The sequence below is a fragment of the Neopelma chrysocephalum genome, unplaced genomic scaffold (assembly GCF_003984885.1).
Source record: "Neopelma chrysocephalum unplaced genomic scaffold, ASM398488v2 Primary Assembly neopelma1_85, whole genome shotgun sequence".
NCBI classification, from domain to species: Eukaryota; Metazoa; Chordata; class Aves; order Passeriformes; family Pipridae; genus Neopelma; species Neopelma chrysocephalum.
Genome location: NW_020897747.1, coordinates 4,551,175 through 4,574,515, shown reverse-complemented (window position 1 = coordinate 4,574,515; position 23,341 = coordinate 4,551,175). Strand labels below are relative to the sequence as shown.

Sequence of the window (23,341 nt, the reverse complement as noted above, 5' to 3'; positions counted from 1 at the left end):
TTATGAGCACTATATCTAAGAGAGTAATGAAGCTACAAGGCCCATTTAAAATAACAGTCAGTAGCCTGATAAAAATGTTCCTGTTCTGGCATCCTTACCTTGACTAGTCACATATTTACCAAACTTGAGCCAAAGGTATGACCAAAACTCTGATTAAATATTTCCTGAATTCTACTGCTGTTTTCCTTAGGATTCCATATATGTGTGTACCCAAACCACAATTGCCTATTTTCTGCATTCTTACATTCTCATACACAAACTTCCAATTCTGTATTAACTGTACTTTGTATTCAAACACAATTTTACTCACACACTGACATTTTTAATTTCTTAAAGAACAGACTTTAAAAAGAAGCATATTGAATAAGTAGATGTTTTTCTCCACCCTTCTTAAGTAAAAATTTCAGTTTGCATAAATCTTGGGAGAAAAGATTTCTGCTTCAGAGAACTCTGTGAGACAGAAAACATTCCCAAACAAGAAGTGTTTCCAGATTTGTAAGCACAACTGATCAGTTTTCAGACTTTCAATCCTGAAGAGCACTGCAATATTTCTGCATTCATTCTCTGCAGATTTTGATTGAAAAGTTAAAATAATGAACCCTATGGAAATATGAGTATATCCTAAAGATATACTCTCCTGACAGGATGGAGCATGATCTTCTTACCAGATCTCATTTTTAAATAACTTAAGGGCAAGAGATCGTCCCTAGAGTGGATACTGCATTTCCAAATGGCCCTCTCTGCTAACATTCTCAGGGCAATAACTCGAAGTTGCCCTCAGAAGTGATGGAGGCTCTCTGTACTTGCAGAATGAAGACCAAGCTGAAGAATACATGGTGGGCTCAACAGCCTTCTTGTAAAGTAGTCTCACTGCAGATAAAGTAGCTTCACTGGAAAAGGTACTTAGTGGAAGATAGCAGTTATTCTTCAAAAAGCTGTTCTGCATGAAACTCAAAATGCAATAGATATATTTGGCAAATGTAGAGGAAGAAGCTTCCAGTACTGCTAATAGTGGAAAGAAGTCCATCAGTTTTGTGATCCTGAAAATCACTAGATTTAGATTCCTAAATAACATCTTTTGAAAAATTTGCATTAGCCATCTAAATCACTCAGGTCAATTTTTTAAAGGTATTTAGGTGCCAAGTCCCCCTAGACTTAAAAGAAATTTTTGCATAGAATAGCAAGGTAATTTAAAAAAAAATTAAAATTTGAACATACTGGCCAAGCAGAAAAAGCTATCACCATCGCAATAGTCAACCACATAAATAAATCATCAGCATGATTGATCTCACTGACCTTTAATCCCAATGGCTCTTTTTCCAGGCCATCCAGGACACTCTGTCCAGTATGTTAAATCTAAAAGATAATAACCATTGTAGATAAGATGGCTATATACAGCTTTTAGATACAAATATCAGGGCTTGTCCCTGCACAAGAGCTACATTGGCCACTAGTCAGGATGCCCCCAACTTTGGCATGGACAGATAAATAAGAGATAAGAGAAAAAAAAGGCACTGCCCCTCTTGTGTGATCTGTTCAAGATTAGAGGCAAGGGCAGTTCACACATCAGGGAAGGCAGGGGCAGGTTCCTCTTGCGCACTGAGCTGTGGAAACCTCCCTGAAGAAGGCAGAGAAATGAAATATCAAGGTACAGTTTCTTTCTTTGTCCTTTGAGCTTCTGAGGCCTCTAAGCAGTGAAACTCAGGCTGTACCTGGCCTCCTCACTTCACTTCAAAAGAGTGTGGTTACACTGACACTAAAGGGTCCAGCCTGGCTGTGACTGTGCAATAGCACAGAAAGCGCAAGAGCCTTTATTTCTTTCCCTTTGGAAGTTATTAAAATAGCTGGAAAAAGTGCAAACCCATGCTTGAATAACCTGAGATCACAGCAACAACCTGATGCCAAGGAATCATGTTAGCTGACCACCATCATCTGCCCAACACTAACACTGTCTCCCTGCCCACAGAGCATTTTCTAGCTGATGTCATACTGCTGTTGAGAGGAGCAGAGACAGAAGAAGAAGCAGGAAACCATGATGCAACCACTGCACAAACTGAAGGAATGTTGGAAGGAAAGATTTACAATCAAAATCTCACACACAAACATATTTAAGTAGCATGGGCAAAATCATGAAGGAGCAGCAGTTTGCTGAGCTCAGTGGAAGGGGTAACTGAACAGAAGGGTGGTGGGAGAGGAAACATGGAAAGAGGTGTGAGGGTGAGAAGCCAGCCTAAAGTACCAGAAGGTGACATTAAACAGTAACACCTGCAGACAGTGTGGTTTTCGTGGCATATTGGACAGACGGTAAGGGTTGCAACTACATAACGAAAATAAAGACTAGGAATTGGAGAAATGAGCTGGTATAGGAATTCACAACACTGGTAGGAAAGGAGACTGGAAGGTTTGAGGTCAGTCTTCAACTGGGAATCTCAGCTGAGTTGCCTCCTGACAGGAGGTGAAGGAGGAATGGAACATATGGCATTTGTTGTCCGAGAGAGGAATATCTTTCCAAACTACTTGTTACTAGCCACAAGATTAAGGCCTGGAAGAGAAATAAAAAAATGTCTGGAGGACTGAACTTATTTCACTCACTTCTGCTATTCCTGAGTGATGTGGGCTTTGGTCTGTTGTATTCTAACTGACCTAATAGTAAATTACCTGCATTATTAGTTAACTAATATATCCACAAAGATCTAAGAAAATTATGTTCGCCTTCATATTGTTGCTTGCTTCCCATACTGAAAGGGCAACACTAAATAATAATTATTGTAGATAATGCAAATAATCAGAACAGGCCGAGGAAAGGCCCGAGAGATGGGACAGCATGCAGAAGAGGGTAAAATGCCTACACCAGATTTCATCCGAATGAGTCACTGTGCTGTTCTGTGTCACATGTTGTCTGTTTATAGAACACTACTAACACCATCTCCTGGCCAGTTGGTGTCTGGAGTAAAATCTTTATAAGGGTCTCTGAGAGCCTGGAATGAAAAGTATTGCAAACAAAGAAAATACTATCATCACTGTATCTTCGATACATTCATATTCATTTACTTTACCTATGTCAAAATAATACCACACCCATCCTCAGAATTAGATGTTGTGTGTGGGCATTTAAACTATATTTTTTTCCAAAGGGTTTCCAGCAAGATGTATCAGAATACTCTAAAACTGGCTTATATTTGCAGAACTGAGTACTGATTTGGGTACACTTTGTTCTGGAGTCCACTGAGAAAAACCAAAACTGATATTAAGGAAAAGTGTGAAAACAGACCCTTTCCTAGTGTTTCATATTCAGCACTTTAAGGCTTACACCCTTTCTGAAACATCAACAATGTGTTTTCCCAACCTATTGCTGTCAAAGATTCAGTATTCCCTGGTTTTTTACCCTTTTTTTTTTTTTTTGGATATCAAGACCATCCAGAGATGAAAAGAGTAACACTTCATGTGCTTTTGGCACAGCCAAGCAGTCAATAGATCAATGTCTGCCCAAATAATACTTACTGAATTTATCCAGCTGTTTTCAAGCATTTAAAATAAGGCTTTGACATCCTCTTGATCTTTCAAAATCTTATGTATCTGTAGATGTCCAGCATAGCATGTTAAGGCATTACCTTGGAAATTGCTCAGGGGTTATTGCTCATATACATCATATATTGGCCCAGATACCTTTCATTTCAAATCGCTTAAAAACTGACTCACAGCTCAAGGAAGATACCTTCTGAGTTTAGGCTTTTGAGACGATATTTCCAGAAAAAAATCATCAGAATCAGTAACTTGTATTTTTGCCTTCAAATTAATTCAGGAACATAAGGTCAACTTCTAATTTTAGCCAATCTCGGAATAAACAAACAGCAGCAGAGCTTCCTGCGTCATTAACAGCATAATCAATCTAGAGTCTTCAGCACAGTCTGTCCTAGAGAATTGAGTACTTGGAGGTATAGTGGGTTACTGAGAACAAATCCATGAATCCCTTGGAAGGTAATCCTGAGGGATTTTCATGAAAGAGAACTGCAGTGTCATACTTTCTGGAATAGCTTGTAGGAAATGTTATATGAATGCCATTGGTATATTATATTTGCATACATTTTTCAGATAACCACAATGCTCTGTTCAGCTAGCTTAGATTGAAATGATAGCTTTCTGCAGAATGCATATTTCCTCCAAATACTTTACTAAAAGCCACACTAAAAGAGACAAATTGTCATTTTAAAAACTAGCAAATAGTACTTTTGGCCATCATATGGGATTTTCAAATTGATTTTGAGTGAATCAATGCAACACCAGCTACAGCTCAGCAGAAGAAAATACGAGGGTTTCAGATTTCTCTTGGCTATCAAAAGAAGCCCATGAAAATCTCTGAAGAGTTGTACATGGGCAGTACCCCAGCCATCTTTTGCATTTGGTGTTTTAGTGATTCTCCAAGAAGTCCTCAAACAGCCAGTTAAAAAAGTCAGATCTGTTTTTTATTTGCGATTTGTTGAGTCATAACTGTAATAAGTAAATGAATACCCAGCTGAGTGCCTCAAACCTTTAGACCAATTGCTCTGCTTCATTCCACTTCATGAAGCTGTAACATCTCTACTACTACGAAACATGGTGAATGGAAAGAACTGTCTCAGTGGGTATCACCATTAGTGTGTTGGTGCAATTTTAAGAAAACTATATCCTTTAACTGTTCTGAAATTTGGTCTGTTATCTGTGGGAAGTCTCAGAAAGTGACCTTTTTGGTCATTTAGGCTGAATGCACTAAAGGATACATCTTGACAAACTGGGAAGAGAAACTTTGTTTATGGCACCAGAAGAGGAAAATCCACTGAGACACTCGACTGGTAATGGATTGCTAATCATCCAATCATTGTCAATAAGGCATAAAGGCTAGTGTGAATGTTAAACTGGCAAGCAGGGGGAGTTTACTACCTCAGGTGGCAAAATAGCCTCTGAGATAAGTGGGAGCCCTCTGTTCCAGAAGACATGGTCTGGCAGTCCAGGCAATTGTTCTGCTGCTTCCCAGGAAGCTTTTCTCATTCACAGACAAACCCACCCAAAGTTTGCTTGGGTAGCTTCTGCTCCAAGCTGCTTACTCCTTGAATGACACAGGAGAAGAGCAGTATGGGCAGCTCAAGAGCCCTACACCAGACTTTGCCTTTCTGTGCCTCATTTTCATTATCTGCAAAGCAGAGATAATGGCACTAAGATTGTGATAAGCATTATTATGATCAGTTTACAAGCACAGCACAAGCTAATTAATGCAGTTAAGTTTGGTATATGTAGCTCTCAGAGCCACATAATTCTTGATAACAAACAGATCCCTTTCACAGAAAAAGAGACTGTCTCCAAGGATGATGCTATCAGACTGCTGAAAAGTCACAAACTTTTAAAAATGAGGACAACACCAGTATAATGGATACAGTGTGCTAAGGAAAGTAGGTCTTAGAACGAACTAGCAGGATTATGTAGCTTGGGAAACCAAAACTGTGATTTTGATCAGCAGCTGCTATTGATAGAAGTGCAGAGGTTTGTGTTTTATTTGAGGGGGCAGCAGATACTGAAAGTTTATTTCATAGGAAAAATGCATGGATCTTAACTCTTCAGAGGATAGGAATTATGGTGAGCGTTTCGAGAACCTGGTTTTTACCAGTCATTCACGTGTATGATCCTATCTGAATCCCACAAAGCAGGTTTATAATTCAGCTGGCTCAGACCATGGGGTAATCAGGAAGCTGGAAAAGGGCTTTGTAGCTGAGGTAGGGGTAGAGGTGCTACAATGGGAGCAGGAGCATTCCAGGTTCCCAGGGCAATACAGACTGCAAATTTGAGGAAAGATTTCTAGGCTTGGGAATGTGAATGGGGTACTTTCAAGCTAGGTGGCAATCAAGTCCCATATTGTAATTCATCATTCCTCCTGCTGAAATTTTTTCTCAGTTTGCCCCTTCATTTTTCTTTGCTTTGTTTTTTTCTTACTTGACTGTATATTTAAAATAAGCAGCAGATGTTTAGGGTCAGTTTCTCAGCAATCAATGGAATTGCCACTGAGGGACATCAGAGGATAAACTTGCCCTGGGTATATTTTTAATGCACCGCAGTCCTGGTTTTGTCAGCTTTTCTGTAGCAAAGTGTGCAGGCTGGGTGAGCAGCATTATTTACGGCCAACACAAATGGTTGGGAATCAAGCAGAAGATCAGACAGCTGCTGCAGACTCTTGTAAAGTTGTAGTGACATACCCCAATGCAAGCAGAGAAACATCATATTTGTGCAACCTTCCTAGCACTAATGGGATAATGCCCAGAAAAGAGAGCATTACTGGAGCAAGAAGAGCAATGGTCACTGTGTCAGAGCCAGCTGTCAACCTGAGAAGATTAAGCTAATGAATGACACAAAGAGTCCATTCTTCCTTCTTTCTCACCTTACTCTTAAAATCCTCTCCCATACTGAGGTAAGATCCCTGCCCCACAGTGCCAGGAGATCAAGACCTGTTGTTAAGATAACAAGAACTAAAAGTCTTACAAGGTGTTATACGGGACAATATGGTTGAGATCCAAAACAGCACTTAACCAGGAGTGATTTAGGCCACATTCAGGTGATTACAGAATGCTATTCCCCAACAATATTATTCCACTATAAAAACTTAATCCATGTGTTCTCAACAGAAAATTCCTGCAGTTCTGCTCTGGCACATGCCAGATGGGACAGCAGCTCTGAATAGAGCTGAGCTCAGCAGCCACAGCCACACACTCTTCAAAGAACAGCTGGAGGAGATAGGCCTGGTGGTCAGAATCCTTGCCCAGGACTACGGGAGACCCAGATAAAATTCTCCTTGCTTGCAGGGTTCAAAGCTATCTTTCCCCAGAAGTGCTCTAACTTCTACCTGGAAGCTTGCCTTGGGCACTCAGTGAGTAATTCGAGGGCGCTGTGCCGACTGGAGCACGCTCAAGCATGTGTGGCCCAGAGTGTGCAGGGCTGCTTAAACTCAAGGCAAACAAAAATTAATGTCAAGCCAACCAGGGCAATGTGTCTGGCTCAATTCATATGCCCACACACAGACACCCAGTCCATTGAAGATGTCCTTGAGTATCCTGCCTGGCTTCCAGATCCCACTCCAAAAGTACAAGAGTGTCCTAGATATGTCACAGGATATCTTGGACACCTTATAGCAGCTGCTATAATACATGCCTCATTTAGGCAAATTAATCAAGTGCCTGGCAAGTTTAGACATTTCCAAACAGTGGCAGCCCAAGGACGACTGAGGCCTCACATGACCAGTTTAAGTCATCCGTTCTGGTCTTGCAAGACCTGTTTTACATCCCTCATGCATTTATTAAATCAAGCACCATGTCTTTATTAAATCAAGCCCCAAATCCTAGCTAGCTCCAAGACAGTCCATAAAAAATACGCCAAATAAAGCACTTACCCACACAAAGGCTTCAAGGAAACTCAGCTGGAAACCGATGTTTTGTTCCAACAGTAGCAAACTCCAGGCAGAACTCTTCTGGAGAAGCTTCCAAAGAACATTGCTCTAAATATGCTGGCAAAGCTAAACAGCAATAAGATCAGGCATTCACATGAACATGAAATATTATTATTTACTTCAGTCACAATTTTGTGTTCAGCAAGATTTGCTGTTGTAAATACTTGTCTTGAACAGCAGAAATGTCAAGGGAATGATTCTTTAGGTGAGAGTCCGTGCTCACCCACACCCTGGGAGTGCATGTAACAACAGCAGCACTGTCTCACCAAGCCTACAGCTGCAGGTGATTGCTGAAAAATTATGATTCAGTGTTGCATAGTTACAGACAGACAGGTGATGCATGAGGAAGTTTAGAGCAGAAGACTGTCTCTTCCAGTGGCCTGAACATCCATCTCTGATTTTTATGTAACTCTTCTACAAAGACAGTTTCCTCTAATTTCTCCTTCTTCTGATACATTTTGTGCAGCTACAGAAGAATATGAGCTACCCGAGGACTTAGGGTTCCAGGTGCTCTGTTACGTACCTGCATGATTCTATAATCTGCTCACAAGGCTAAAACATTCATTGAATAGAATCATTTTGGTTGGAAAAGACCTTTAAGATCTTCAAGTTCAACTGTCCTAACACTGCCAAGTTCCCCACTAATCAGTCCCTTAGTGCCACATCTACAGCTACCTCCAGGGGTGGTGACTCAATCACATGCCGAAGTGAGTGACCAACCACGTGCCATGAGTAACAAACTGCTGGAAAGGTATTTACTCTATAAAAGGCAAAACAATCCTAAATAAATACCTAAAAGGTATTTATGACTTGAGGCAATAAGTCTACACAGCACAGCTCACTTAAGCTTCAGGAAAAGTTTGACTGTACCAACACAGTGCTGCATTTCCAACAGGATCCATTAACTCAGATCAGGCCCAGTATAAATGCAGTTGCTATGCTTCCAGACCTGGTATGGATGTCCCTATGCCTGTGGGATAAATACACTCCTTATCTCAGACAAAACTGACTATGCCAGGTTTTGGGGTGTGGAAACATCATCATTAACACATTTCAGCCTCTAGATGAATGTCACCAGATCTCACTCGTGGAATCAGCTTGCTGTCTCCATTGTTCCTCATTGTCCCATAAAGTCCTTCCATATATCTAAGGAACTCTTCAGGTTTATTATTTTATCCAAACCCAATGAAAATTAGATGCCACAATATCCCTTGCAGATTCAAACAGCAGAACCTCATTTGTTTCGTGTAAGAACCAGACAGCAGATACTCACACAGCTTTCCATCACAATGTGAGGAACAAGGCTGGAGAGACAAGCTGCCCTTGTAGGTGAAATTCTCAATAAGGCCTTCATTTGCTCTTTGTCGAAATCTTTGAAGATACTTAGATTGCTGAGATTATTCAACGAGCTTGGAAAGAGTCAGGAAACTGCAACAATCCTCAGTGGTCTGTTTTACAAGTTAATGGCTTTCCTTTTTCTGTGTATGCAATTACTGAGAGAAACCTAACCCTTCCCCAAACCCTTACCTTTGATCAGTGCAGGTATCAAGTGCTGGTTAGCTTAGGTACATTTTGTGCTTGTTTCTTATGCAAATGCAGACTACTATACACCAGCTGGCACTTCTGCCAAATTTGTTTCATGGTTTTCATTCTGTTTTCTACCTTTGTCTAAAAGGAGTATTATGTACATGGAGATTAGTTTGCTCTGAGAAGATAGCAAGAGATTTACTTTCTTTTATAAACTGTGGGATTAGATACATTTTGGAGTAATTCCACTGAAACCTCTAGCAATGATAATTTCATTACAGTATTTGCTAAAAATCATCAGTAAAAAGCTAATCTGTGTTTCAAGAGCTTTGTTAATGTTATGGTGAGGTTAACCACTATACCTAATCAAGGTTAGCCAAATATCTTATGCTCCAAATCAGCTCTATGTGGGTAGACCTGACAGACCAAGTCCAACCCCAGGGTTGAAACTGATCCCTTGAGTTTGAAGAATCAGCTTGTACAAGGTCATGAGGGTTTTCTCATGTCCAAAGTCATAGGCTTTCTCCTGTAAGCCTCCCCTTGTTACTGGGCTATATATTCTTGATAACAGGGTTGATCATAATGTCCCAGTAGAAACCCTGGCTCCTGGTTCCAGACCAAATACACACACACACAGAGAAAGACAAAAACGAGTGCATGTTTACACAGTGTCTATTCAGTTGGGCTTAGGAAATCAAAATTAGGCCTCAATGCCTGCAGGATTTGAGGTGAGCCTATAAAACAGACACTTTGAGTTAAATTTTCCTTGTTTTAGGATTTCTGATGAGGATAATCCCTAGTTAGGTAACACCAAATGATTTATGAGCTTTGGTCCTTTTTCCGTGGATTATTCTTTAATTCAATTAAAATAACAACAAACAAAGGATTTTATCCATTGTCTATCTTAAAGTAATCTCATTTAAATGAGAATGTGATGGCTTGCAGGAGTTGGTTCACAACAATAGTGAGAGCAGCCCATTATTTGCTCTGTATTGCAATCCTTAGGAAGCTTCTATCTAGGTTCAGACTTACTATTTGAAACTAAGCACAGAAATATACAGCCTTTTCAACCTTTCTTTAGGGCTTTGGATCAGTTTGCCAGAAGCAGAAGTCACCCTAATTACATCTTCATATCATTGCAGTTCACCTGCACATCATCACAATTGAGAGCCAGCAGCCCTCACAAGGCACGGTGCAGTCATGGCTGTGCTGTGCTCGTGCCTTTCAGCTTGAAACTCTTCTTGTAATGAATGCTGTCCTGAAGGTGCACCCACAAATCTCACCCACAGGCAGCTAAAAACTCCTTGTCTAGCATTTCAGGTTAAGGTCAGGGCCACTGTGCTCCACTCTCCTCCTTCAAAAGCTCCAGACTAATGACAACTAGTACAGCTTTAATACTGTGTCTCCCCTATACGCCAAAAATCCCTTGAGAGAAGGCATATCCACACCAAAGTCCTGCCATGGATGGGGAGAACGAGCTTCTCCACAAGAGGAGATACCAAATCATGTGTGAGCAGCCCCACAGGACTGGGTCCCACAAGCAAGGTCAGTGAGATCCTGTGTTTTGTGACTCAAGACAGATATCAGAGTGGTTCAACAACACATGAAACTGGGTAGATGCACACGTGCCCAAAGTTGAGGCTGTGCCAGTTTATATTGTAAGAGTGTTTACAGCCACGTTTTTAGGCATGTAAAATAGCAGTAGCATACCCAAGTGCTATTTTCCGTGACTGTCACTAAAAGCTGTTACAAACAGGATGTAATGGGTCACCAGAAAATGCTACCAGCTGACCAAGACTGTCATAGGCAACCTCATGACTGATGGTCACATGAAAAGCAAATTTGTTTCAGTTTTCTGTGCAATGGTAAATTTTACATAATCTATAATGTAGTATTTAATGTATATTACAGAGTCTTATATGCATGTAGTATTATGTACTATAATTATGTAGGATTATGTACTATAATTATGTAGTATAATGCTTAGGCTTATGGAAGAGCCTACCTAAACTCAGATAACATGCCTATGAACTTTCAGAAAAAAATAAGTGAAAAACCCAACCCCAAAGGTGATGTATGATCTGTTGCCATTACTTTTGTCCACTTGCATGGCACAAAAGTTTGACATTGTCAATAAGCCATTTAAGACAAGCATCTAATTCCTATAAATACTTTTTAACTGAATTCTAGAAGGCAGTTGTGGCTTCACCTCTGCAGAAATTCTACATTTTACTAATCGACTTGTAAAACAAAAATTTAGTACCTTCAGCAGGTTTCTCTTCAATTAGTTTCAAGATCTATGAAAAGCTACCATAGAAAGACTTTTAAAAAATCAAATTGCAGCAGCAATACAGTCCCATCTAGGGGAAGAGAACTGCTTTTCTATAACTCTTTTTTTTTCCTCCCACACTGGACAATACTGGCAGGTTGAGATTTAACCAGAGATGGGCTCCTTTTACAAGATTGCTTATATAAAGCGAAGATAATGCCAGCTGGGTTCATTTGAAAGAGGACATCTTGGGAAGAGCCGACAGCGCAGCTATTGGAATAAGACCGGAATGAAAATCTGAAATACTTATCCCCTTCCTGTCCTGTAGGTATGATAATTAATTTCTTGTAGAATGCCTAGGATTATAATTAGAAGGAATTATTGTCACTGAAATATACTTTATTAGCCTTTTATAAATATATATTTTTAAATAGAGGCTAAGTGAAAATGTTGAAATTGATTGTTTTTATTAGAAATACTGAGCTGGGATGATTTTTTTCTCTTTACTTAAATGATATTTGTTACTTCTGACAGTCTTCTTAGTGATGTGTGTATGAGGGCTGATACTGAAGAGTATATCCCTACAAAGGGAAAATATGAGAACTGCAGTCCCAATCCCATATGTTATATATGCTTCTCCCTGTGGGAAACAGCTTTCATATTTGAGGTCTGAAATGAAAATGTAAATTACTGCTATGCACGTTTTCTTAAAAACTCAACATTGAGCAGCAAAGGAGAAAATGTATAATTTACCAGACCTGAGCTACATGAAGTGAAGATTATATACATCGGGATAGCCATCATCATAGAGAATAGTTTCAGCACTAAATTTTAAGCACACTATATATGTTCTTGCATCATATTTCTTCTAGTAATTTCTATTCCCTCTCTTTTTTTCAGATCCCATTGTTTCAGTTTCATTTGGTAATATTAACACTTCAGGTTTAGAGTCTTTGTAAGAAATCAAACTAGAATAATTAAAAGCTAAACTGAAATAGTAATATTGTCACAATAGTGACCCGGTGATAGTAATGGTCTTGGAAATATTTATCCTATAGATGCAATTACATTGGGTGACAGAATATCAGTAATGTTATTTTTTTTCTCTCTGCAAAAAGCCCATGTATAAGAGTATCTACAGTTTCAGGTATGCAGTCAATTTTATTTCCAATTTGAAAGACATTTTAGCTTTTATTTCCTTTGTCCTCAGATCATTGCAAGAAATGCTGACTCTTACTGTGTATCTGCTGGTCATCCTGGCTCGAGCTCTTGCGGGGCCTTGCAGTCCAAATAAAGCAGGTAAAATAACTTAAGTCCTCTATGATCTTCTTTTGCAATTAAGCTGCCAAAGGTGGGGTTTTTTCTATTCAAAATCAAAAGGTTTTCCTTCAGATAGTTAAACTGTGAGTTCTGCAGAACTAATCCTTACATTTTGTTTATTGATCTGCTTTTAGCTAGCACAGTAAAGCATGTACCAGTGAAGTCCTAGCTCCATAGACAATTTGGCATATATTTCATTTTGTGCAATAATCAAAGTGCAATAAATTTAAGGACAAAAGCATAAAATGGCAAAGAAAACAACAACAATTAGAAGTTATCTGTAGTAGTGCAGGATAGATGCAACAGATCTTTGCTGCCCAAGTTAGGCTTTAGTCCCACTGACTGCAATCAGATGGTCAGTGGTGATTGAATGTGCTGGGCTGAACTCCTGAACCAAACTGCTACATTTAAACAAGAAAAATACAAAAATGATTAAAGAGAAGGCTCTAACCGCACACTCATTATTGCCTAGAAACTGAAATTAGCTGGTGCCAGACAGACCTGTAGTGTAGATTTCACTATAATTATGAAACCTGCTTTAGAAATGTGTTGGAATATGCCTCGATATAGTGTTTGCTTTTAGTACCTGACTGCTGTCACATTACCGTCAGTAATTTTATTGTATATCTTAAGTATTTGGCTCTCTAGTCATTTATTTCAGTACCTTCATTTGCACAAGCAGTTTCTCTGAACTGCAGGAATTTTCATAGCTGTAAAGTTGCCCAAGTTATAAATCTGACCATCAACACAAGCAGAATCAGCCTGTATGTGCTGAAGGTTTGTTGACCAAGGAGAAGCAAGTTGTTAAGGTCCTTAGTTGACTTTCACTGAGTATTCCCTAGCAGACATGGAAAGGCTGCAAAATGAGGCTTTTAGTTTAAAATGAGTGTCAAGGACTTTAAAAGAAATAATTGAATAATTCCAGGCAAAATGTCTTTTTTCTTACTGTAATAATTGGAAGCTTTTTTCGATTTTCAGGCCACTAATGGTTAGTCAATATTTGCCCTTTAAATTCCCATCAGACATTCAAACTAGTACTGTTTGATGCTCTTTGAAAAATGTCCACTTCTGCTATCATGAAGTAATCAGTCTGTATGTTATGATGTTCAATATTCATGGCTGTATTAGCAATCACACTCTGCACTGCTAACAGAGCTGGGAGTTTGGTTCATTTACTATTGCTATTAGCAGGCCTAAGCTTTTCAGTTCATTTTTACATCTTAGCTTTTAACTTGACTATAAGAAAAATTCAATTTGTGCTGGCACTGCAATGCCAGTGCAAGAAGAGAAAGGGCAGAATATCTATCGTGGCCAAGATCTGTACAACACTACAAAAGGGTGCAGATCTATGAAGCTTACCAAACAACTTCACCAATATTATTTTTACAGAGTCAGTGGCATTACAGAAGCCAGCTTTGCAGCATAACCTACTCTGATAGATCTCAGTGCAGTCCTTTTTCACTTCAGGTTTCTCAGCAGTGTCTCTGCTCCTCAATCAGCTATTCCGGAAAGATAAAAAATTTACACAAAGTTCTGCTTTGATTAGAAGGCAAAGGCCAACCTCTTCCAAAGAGGACAGGATTTAACAACCTGAAGGTCAGTTTTGTGTAGCAAAAGCTGCTCACATGAGGGGACCTTCCAGCACACACCCCTGCTCACAGAAGATTAAACCCAATGGAATGTAAGTGTGCAGACCCACTGCTTTGAAAGAAAATTACCAGTGAGTAACTGTAGATGTATTATTTCCCTTTCAGATGTAATTCTGGTATACTGCTATCCTAAAACCATCATCACCAGAATTCCAGAGTGTCCCTACGGATGGGAGGTTAATCAGCTGGCACTTGGAGGCATTTGCTATAATGGGATCCATGATTCAGGATATTACCAGTTCACAATCCCAGACCTGTCACCTAAAAACAAATCATACTGTGGGACACAGTCAGAGGTAAGACTATCAAGGTCAACATTCTGTCTTAGGAAATGGCTGGACTCACTTGAGAGAGTCCTGTCTCCTTCAGTTTGGAGTAGGCTTTAGGTACTGATGGAAGAAGGAGGCAAACTCCATTATGAGGGAGAAGTAAGAATCGCATAGCTGTGCTTTGCATCTACAGGCAAAATACTCAGAGGCTTAGTGATATTAGTGTGTGTGTTAGTTGTTCATTTGCACCTGTATTACACAAAACTTACACGTGGTAAGATATATGCATAGGCAGCACAGCATATAAAGAGCTACCCAATCATGTTTCTTTGGGGATGGTGTTAGAGTCTTCGTGTTTCAAACTATGAAGTTGTTCCTGATGCCTCAAAGACTCAGTGCTGCCTACATTTCTCGGTCTCACCATCCACAGTTCAAGAATCCCATTTATCACTTCTACAACTCCATCGTCTCCAATGACTCCTCAGTGATTGTGAAGAGCCAGCCTGTGAATTACTCGTTCACCTGCTCATACAATGCCAACTACCTGGTGAACCAGGCTGCCTTTGACCAAAGGTACGTCCTCTTTTGGGAGTGCATCTTACCCTGTCCTGAGAACCACACCTCACTCATACAGAAATTTGTCATGTCCCCAGGGTGGCCACTGTCCATGTGAAGAATGGGAGCTCCGGTTCATTTGAAAGTCAGCTGTCCCTCAACTTCTACTCTGTAAGTGCTCTTTGCAACCCAGATTTTCGCCTTCACCTTCCACAAGCTTCAGCCTGAAGAGCTGGAAAAAACAGTGCTGCTGCTCCTGATTTTTATGTGTCATGGAGCACATTAATAGCCTGGAACAGATAATTGCAGTGGGGTTGGCAGGGGTCCTTGTTTCTGCTGATTAACAGGGATATACTTAAACTGAACAGAGCAGACACATGCCAACTGTTCTTTTAATCCCTCAAAAACTGGCAGATTTTTCTGCTGAGAGGTACATTTCTAACCTGCTGACAGATTTTATAATAAAAAGCAAAACTTGTTTGTAGTCCCACTGCAAGAGCAGCATGCATCTTCAGGCACCGCTGCTATCACATGGTCTCTACAGACAGAGCAAAACTCCATGAATTTCTCTTGCAGTTTTCTCCCTGGTCCTCTCACCTGACAGATATTTCAGGTACCCCAAAGATCTTTATGTCATGCTGGAATTTTGTTGCCAACAAAATACCGTCCCTGGATATCAGGTGGATCTTTTGAAACTTCCCTTTCCTCTCCACAGCTCCACTGCACTGTTGGAACAGGCAGCTCTTGATCTTGGAGTCTTTTCTCCATTAAAGCACAGTCAAAAGCACCAAAACAGCCTCTCTATTTTAGTACAGCTAGAAAAAGCACAACTAATAACATACTGTGTTAAATTTATAGGCCAGGTAGAGGGAGTATTTACCACAAGGTGGAAATCTCTTCTCCCACATGCTGCATTTTGGGCACTTATTGATCACTAAACATTTTGACAGGCTTTGTGTGCCACATGAAAGCCCATGTGGTCTTTTTTTCTGATATATAGCACACTAATATATAATATTAGGTAATATGTACTGGCAAGGTCCCAGGGGGTACCACACTGCTCCTGTCAACTGACAGAATGGCTACAGAAACAAATGATAGGCAGTGAGGAAAGGATCTCTGATACTTTAATTTTTTACCAAATGACTGTCTTGTTGCAATGGCTCCCAGGAGTCAAGGAGGGAGCGGCTGAATCGTAGTAATATATTTTCCCAGTGAGCACGAGTACAGAACAAGCTCAGAAAGCTACCCGACCACTCCTTTTTTACTTTGTTCTCATTTTCATTGGGGATAAAATGTTAATTTCAATTAAATGTTGATTTTTTTTCCTGGCAAAATGGAAATTAAAGATTTATTTTGCCATGGTATTCATCTCTGCTGCTCCCTACCACAGCCCTCTGCTCTGGTACGCTACAATTCCAGGTGCTTCATGAGCCCATTTCCTCATCCAGAAGCAGCACACAAGCTGCAGTGTAATCCAGTGGAAACTCTTCAGCCTCACCTGCCCTTTGGTCTGTGACACCCCAATAACAGCAAAGGATTGTAATTCAGCATGAGGGGCTGGAACCCGATTAGAAATCAGGCCTTCAACACAGAAACCTGGTGTGAAGAAAAGCAAGATAGTACCCTAAACCAGCACAGAGCAATAGAGTTTAGAAAAAGAAGCACTATACCAGTTTCCACTCATTGTAGCACAAGGACTGGCAAGACTTTTGCGACAGTACTGCTGCAAGTTCTGTGACATAGCACATACTACAACTTAAACAGCATCAGATTCTGTCACTTGACATTATAAGCCAAACACTAACAAAAAAATTTTTAAACGCCACCTTGGGCTTGCAATAGTTCTGCTACCACGCTCAGAGTTTGGAGCTTGCAGGTAATAAGAACCCAGACTTCCGGAGTCAGTCTCTCCAGGGGTGCCTGAAGTTGAATCATGCCTTGCTTTGCAATTTACTAGTAATGCATGACACCTTTGTCTTTGTCTTCCAAAGAATGCCAAGTTTTCAAGTATAAAGGAAGCCCCTTTCGTCGTTGAAACATCAGAAATCGGTTCTGACATATTTGCTGGAGTGGAAGCCAAGGGCTTAAGTGACAGGTAGGCAAGGGAAGGAGGAATTAGTAATAAATTGGTAATTGGGACATTCCTCGTTAATCTGGAGTTTGTATCTCCCCAGGTTCAAAGTTGTTCTCAACAACTGCTGGGCAACTCCTTCCTCAGAGTACTTCTACCAGATCCACTGGCCTCTGATCACCAAGGGGTAGGTGCTGGTGGGACCCAGGAGAGCACAACTACTCAGCTCAGCCCTGAGGGTGACAGAAAGCTGGGAGCTGGGGGATGAAGGAGGCAAGGGAGAACCTGGCCCACAGCAGGGCAAATGCATTCATCAGACCACCTCAGGAGATGTTTCAATGAAGCCACAGGGGCTCTGACACTGCTTCTCCATGCACAATCACAGGTGTCCCACAGACTACTCCATCATTGTGCACGAGAATGGGAAAACAAACCGGGCGACCTTCCAGTTCAATGCTTTCCGCTTCCGGAACATCCCCAAGCTCTCCAAGGTGTGGCTACACTGCGAGACGCACGTCTGTGACAGTGAGAAGTTCTCCTGCCCAGTGGTAAGTCCTCCCTCCTGGAGAAATACATGCTTCTAAATTTTGACAGAGGATGTTGAGACCTTTCCAAGATGTCAAGTGTAGAGCCAGTGCCAGGGGTCTCAGTGGATGGAGGCACTGCCGTGTGTGAATCTGAGTGCCCAGCCATGCACCCCGACTCCTGTCATGCCACGGGCACTGTATGCAACATTGGGAAACTTTTTTAAAATTATTGAGAAGCAAGGTAGCCATTGAAAACCTCACCTCTTTTCTATATCCCAGATTACAATCCTGTCTGACAAACAGCCACAGTGAAACACAAGCCTGAAAAAAGGGAGAAAGTTGATCTTTTTCCATTTTACCAAGTGTCTCAGTGCTAAAAGCACCCTCGGGGCAGTGAGAGGACCTGGCTCAAAAAACTTGCAGGTTTGACAAAAACGCGTTGTTAGAAAATCTATGTTTCAATGGCAAAAGAAAAAACTCCAGGCTTAGATTTTGTTGTTTTTAAAGATTACTTCGACTTTTTATTCAGTCACAGATCAGAATTAAAAGAAAACATAAACCCATTAGTCCATATCTGCCCTTCTGACAATACTGTCAAACATCTACATCATCCTTTCAGGCAGTGGGTGGAATTCCCACCTCACCCTCCAGTGCAGGATAATTGCTCAATCAGGCTAACATCCCTGGAGCCCACTTCCCACTCAGAAATGCAGCTGGTGGTCTCCAGCAATTAAGGTTGAACCAAGCCGGGGGTTTGTGCTTACAAGCAACTCATAATCAGAATTACCACATGCTGAGTTTGTAATAAAAATGCCCACAGTTGGAGATCTGCAAAGGTCAGGGGATGGACAAGGACCTTTAATCTGTGGAGCACTGGCTCCAATACAGACCTTGTCAGCTGTGACAAGCATCATTAGTGCTGGACACGAGCTGATCTATATGGAAGTGATTTGGTGCTTCCTTTTTCTACGCAATGGACAACAATTATCATTAGCAATAAACAACCACAGAAGCCTTCCCAGAGGTCATGGGTTAAACAGATCAAGCTCTATTCTCCCCCTTCTGTCTTGACAAGAGTTTTGTTTAAGACAGGGAGGGAGGGGCAGTCCACCAAAATGCTCAGAAAATGCACTGTAAAGACTCTCCCTAAATCTCTCCTGCACCACAAAATCCCAATAATTAAAGGCAGAAAAAAAAAGCCTCCAGAAAATATGCAGCAATTTCCTTGGTTGGAAACATGAGAATTGTGTTTGGATCTTCTTATAATTTTTTTGGTATATGTGGCTTTCTCTCCTTTCTCTTAAGATATGTGATAGACGAAAACAGCGCATGGAACAAACCGGAGGTGTTTTAGTGGCAGAGATCTCTGTACGCAGTAAGTGACTGGGTTTTATGGGATGTTTCTCCCTTTGGGAAGCAACTCCCTTTAGGAGTAACTAGAGGGAGCCAAAGCCCTCTTTCAGACCCCTTTCCCCCATGGCAGCAGGAGGCTTGAACAGAAGTTGGTCCCCGCCAAGCCCCGGCAGAAGAGTTCAGTAAAACTCTCCTCATTTACAAAGCGAGGAGAGGCACCTATTTGGCATTTATCATAAACGGCCAAACCACTCACACCCCGAGCTTGCAGTGTAAACTCTGCTCACCTGCGTTTGACCTCAGCAGCAGCTCAGATATGCTCTGACAGGTTACACGGGAGCGGGAGAGGTCAGGCTTAGGAGCAGCAGGAGAGTTTTTCTTTACGCTGTGGGTTGGTACTTCAGCATACCCACAACACCAACAACACAGTGTTATGGGGATGCTTCATGCCTATTTCTCCTGACACACAAATTGCACTGCCATCGGGTTTCCCCATTGTAAAACAACTCTTTCCTCTAGCTGCTGCCTCCTGGAAGCACCAGGAGTTTCTCTCTGAGCTGGTTTAATCCTGTAGATCCAGCACATCTTTTGAAACAAGTCCTTGGAACAAATCATGTTATCACTGGAGCCCTATATACTAGTTTATCAACTACATCCACCCCAATCTGAAAGCCAATTTAAAATTATAAATACACATAGAACAGCATTATTACAATTCACTATGTTGCACCAGTAACCCCCATCAATTTTAGAAGATAAAAGAACTGAGGATCCTTTTACAACTTCAGACAGTAAAGCCAAGAGGAAGAAATATACAGAATTTCAAAATGTGGCAAAGGTTTTCTGTTCTGCTTTTATGAGACGCACTAGTGCACTTTACCCTATTTTAAACATGTCATCCCAATATAATCTTTCTCCTCTTCTTTTATATAGGCAAAGGTTTATCCAGATTTTACAGACTCTCAGGTAAACAGCAAAGTATGACAATGAAAATATCAATCCCAAACACAGATTTTGAGTGACTTTGTCAACATAAAACCCATAGCTCAAAGAAAAAAAATTGAAAAATATAGTAAGTTTGACAGAAGGGAAAATATTTCATGTTTTATTTCCCAATGTTATACACTTTATTTTCCTCCTTTTGGCACATCTCTCACTCTGGACAATAAAATCATAGCAATAACTTCCAATACTGAACATTACTTTTTTTATTGTCACATCCTGTTCCCAAAAAGGAACAATCATGTTTTACTGGGTTATCAGAGGTGTCTGAAAGCATTTCTATTTGGAGAGGGTTTGAAACACACCTTTCAAAGTCTATTTGTTAACATTTGATATGTTGACAGAGCCACATTAGGGTATGCAGTTGCATTGAAGAGGGTGGGAAGAGAACGTGAAAGGGATCTGACAGAAAAGTACTCACATTTAGTCTGTGTTTCTCTTACAGATATCATCTTCCACCTACTCTTTGTGACTGGATTTTGTGCTGTTTTATTATAAAATGCAGCCCAACTGTGTTTCTTAACTTCCCCCAATCCTGTTTGGACCTGGACTTCTTTACTAAAGACGTTTATTTTACAGAGGAAAAATGAAAGCCACAAAAAAATCCCTGTGCATCATTTTACCTGATAAATAAAACATTCCATGAGCTTTGTGCCTCAAATATTGGAGAAACCCAAAGCAGATTTGCCTCTCCCCACTCTCTGCTGGCATTTTAAACTAGTGAAAACCCATGGGTTACGTATTCTACCGACACCTCCTTTTAAAGAGTTGTGATGCCCATAGTACTTGTTTCTATAAGGAATGTAAGGATATGCAAACTCAGCATTTTTTCAAAGTCAAATTTACCTTCAGGATCTCCCTTCCCTGTCTGTCTCAGCATAGTACCAAACTCCCCTCCAGGCCTGGTCTTGCAAGGTCCTAGTTTGTTCTGTGAAGTCTTTGAACAAAATAAAAACTAGCCAAACATATCAAGGATGGGAGGAAAGGGTGCTTTTCATGTAGCAATAATTAGAAGGTACTCAGAATTAATTACCTGACATTTCTTTCCTGCTTCTCAATACTGTTGTTGGTATTGACTGGTTAGATTAAGCAGAGTACCCTGTAGGAGTAGAATGTCTTGCTGACTTGGATGGGCTCAGTGCTAGATAGCTGCGTGGTGTGGATGCATATTGAGCACATCTGAGGCTGGAAAACAAGCTAATGAGCTTTACCCTGCCTTGACATAGCTGGTGGCAGACACAATAGGGTTCAGGTGTTAGGTCTGTACCTGAGTAACAACAACTCTTAAACAGCAAGAAGAAATCATTAGAAAGGGCAACCGTGGTTTCTACAGAGCAGGAAATATCAGGACGTGAAACAATTCCCTAACAAGTAGAACCGTAGATTCCTTACATCCAGTAATTACTAAAACAATATTGAAAAAAAATCTTGAAAGGGGAAGAAACATTCCTAGATGTTTTCCATTAAATGTCCAGGATCCTAAATGTGAAAGAGGAAAGAATAACTACAGCTGTTACACTTCCAATTAATGAACACAGTAGGTGTACCTGTGTCTGTACATATTGAAGCATCAGCACATTATAGAATTTTTGCTATCGCTTGTAGAGAGGAAGCCTCCTGAATAATTCTGTTAAGTTTAGGATTTTCAGCTCCCTGTTCTTTGTGAAAGGTCATTGCTATGAAGATAACGCAGAGCTAGAACACGCATGCATTACAGAATCCCCTTTTCTATGGACTCCACTTCCTCCCCTAGGAGTAATCTCTGTCTGTCCGTGTTTATAAGCGGCTCAGACAAGCCCCAGCCAGCGCCGCCGGCCCTGCGCTGTTACTGCCGGTCGCGCACAGCCGAGGGCGCTCCCGGGACAGCATCGCCCGGCCGTGGCAGCCCAGGCGGATCCGGCACCTCCAGGTGTTCCCCAGTGCTCCCAGTTCCCAAAGTAGAGCGGAGCTGCTGGATGTTTTTGTGCTCCACAATTTGATCAGAGATAATGACAGTGTAGGTTTTTCGCCCACGTTTGCTGCTTTGTCTCCTTCTCCTCTTCCCTCCTCCCACTAAAGCCCCGCGTTTCAACACCCGCCAAGTGGCTTTACCTTCTTGTCCTTGCCAAACGAGATTGACGCATGGGCTGCTTCTCCAGAGCCTGCTTCTTTTGGTTTGCCTTTACAACATTCACTGCTGTCCTACTGTGGCTGTTTTGTGCAGAAATCCTTGAACTCAGTTTCCTTGGTAGGTTGATGAATTTTTTTCCTGCTTATGCAACAAGTTTTGCTTTGAAACAAACCTTGCAGGATTGCAGCAGCTGTGAAGTGTGCCTGCGAATTCCCAGGCCACCTCCCTGCCCACCGTGGGACGGAGCCTCTGGGCATACATATCTCTGGTACCTGCTACTGTACTGAGTGGGGCTCATGACCCAGTGAGCTGTGGTTGCAGGATGGGCACAGCCCTGCTGCCTGTCCCAGTCTGGATCACTGTCTCCTTACAATCCAGAAATAGTTTATTGTTAAAACAAGCAAACAAAACACAACAGAAAAATAGCTGCCAGAGGTGACTGTGAAAAGGCCTATCTGCCAGAGAAGGCAGCACTGTATGAACAGCTCCAGAAGTACTGTTCCTTAAAAAAGCACAAGTTGCCATCCTAAATAATTTGCATAGAAAATATAGAATATAATTAATCTTTATTTTTCCTAACCTGCATATGGCTCATCACTACTTATTCTACTAAATACTATTTATTTTGCCAGTATCATAAAATATAATGATTGTAAAAGATTTTAGCACAAGATGAAGCTTGGTAGACTTCATCATTTCAGATGCACATATTGATGGATTTTTTTCAGCTGTCAGGGCATGAACATGCTTGCCTTGATCTCTGCATCTGAAAGCTGAAGTCAATACTGGCCATAGAAACATGAAGACAGGAAGGTTAGTTAAAGGGGATGCAGATAATCTGTTTAGAACCTAACATTTGTTTTCCCAAAGATTCCAAATTGGCTTTGTCCTGATTCTTCCTCCCATTTGGATGAACTCTAACAAGGCATGAATTTTTACATGCTTTCCTTCTCACAGTTTAGCTTGCAATGTTGAAGCACAAGGTCACAGAGGTCATGACAAGAAGTAGGAGAGAAATGAACACACATAGGTGTCAAGATGATAACAGCACAGGTTGCAGCACAATATTGCTAGTACAGTGACACAATTTTACACAGTATTTTGTTCATTAAATTTAGGTCACCTCTCACTTGCAAATATAAACACCATTAACCTGGGTGGCCTTTATTTGACAGTCTCTGCAGGTGCAAATAATCATTAAGAAGGTCCAACAGAAACTGC

At 40.9% G+C, this 23,341-nt stretch overlaps 1 protein-coding gene across 6 annotated transcripts; it reads left to right on the top strand.

Annotated features, from left to right (window-relative positions):
* The first annotated feature begins 1,302 nt into the window (after positions 1 to 1,302).
* Positions 1,303 to 20,671, top strand: TECTB (tectorin beta). Of its 6 annotated transcripts, XM_027692149.1 has the most exons (15): positions 1,303 to 1,648; positions 4,737 to 4,829; positions 10,135 to 10,312; positions 10,382 to 10,537; positions 11,455 to 11,585; positions 12,472 to 12,560; positions 14,336 to 14,526; positions 14,930 to 15,072; positions 15,153 to 15,225; positions 17,049 to 17,152; positions 17,232 to 17,315; positions 17,514 to 17,676; positions 18,961 to 19,030; positions 19,942 to 19,974; positions 20,456 to 20,658. In XM_027692149.1, exons 6-15 carry the CDS (start codon positions 12,485 to 12,487, stop codon positions 20,506 to 20,508), a joined length of 990 nt encoding a protein of 329 aa, XP_027547950.1. In that variant the 5' UTR covers positions 1,303 to 1,648; positions 4,737 to 4,829; positions 10,135 to 10,312; positions 10,382 to 10,537; positions 11,455 to 11,585; positions 12,472 to 12,484; the 3' UTR covers positions 20,509 to 20,658. The 6 variants fall into 6 exon arrangements, with proteins under 6 accessions (XP_027547950.1, XP_027547949.1, XP_027547951.1 ...); XM_027692148.1 differs by having other exon boundaries at positions 10,135 to 10,537; XM_027692150.1 differs by lacking the exons at positions 10,135 to 10,312; positions 10,382 to 10,537 and having other exon boundaries at positions 11,435 to 11,585.
* The last annotated feature ends 2,670 nt before the right edge of the window (positions 20,672 to 23,341 follow it).

Bases quoted from the DNA above. Each gene is read 5' to 3' on its own strand.
- TECTB (XM_027692151.1), top strand. From the start codon at position 12,485: ATGCTGACTCTTACTGTGTATCTGCTGGTCATCCTGGCTCGAGCTCTT. The intron at 12,561-14,335 runs GTAAAATAACTT...TTTCCCTTTCAG, and splicing joins TTGCAGTCCAAATAAAGCAG to ATGTAATTCTGGTATACTGC. The intron at 19,031-19,941 runs GTAAGTGACTGG...TCTTTTATATAG, and splicing joins GGCAGAGATCTCTGTACGCA to GCAAAGGTTTATCCAGATTT.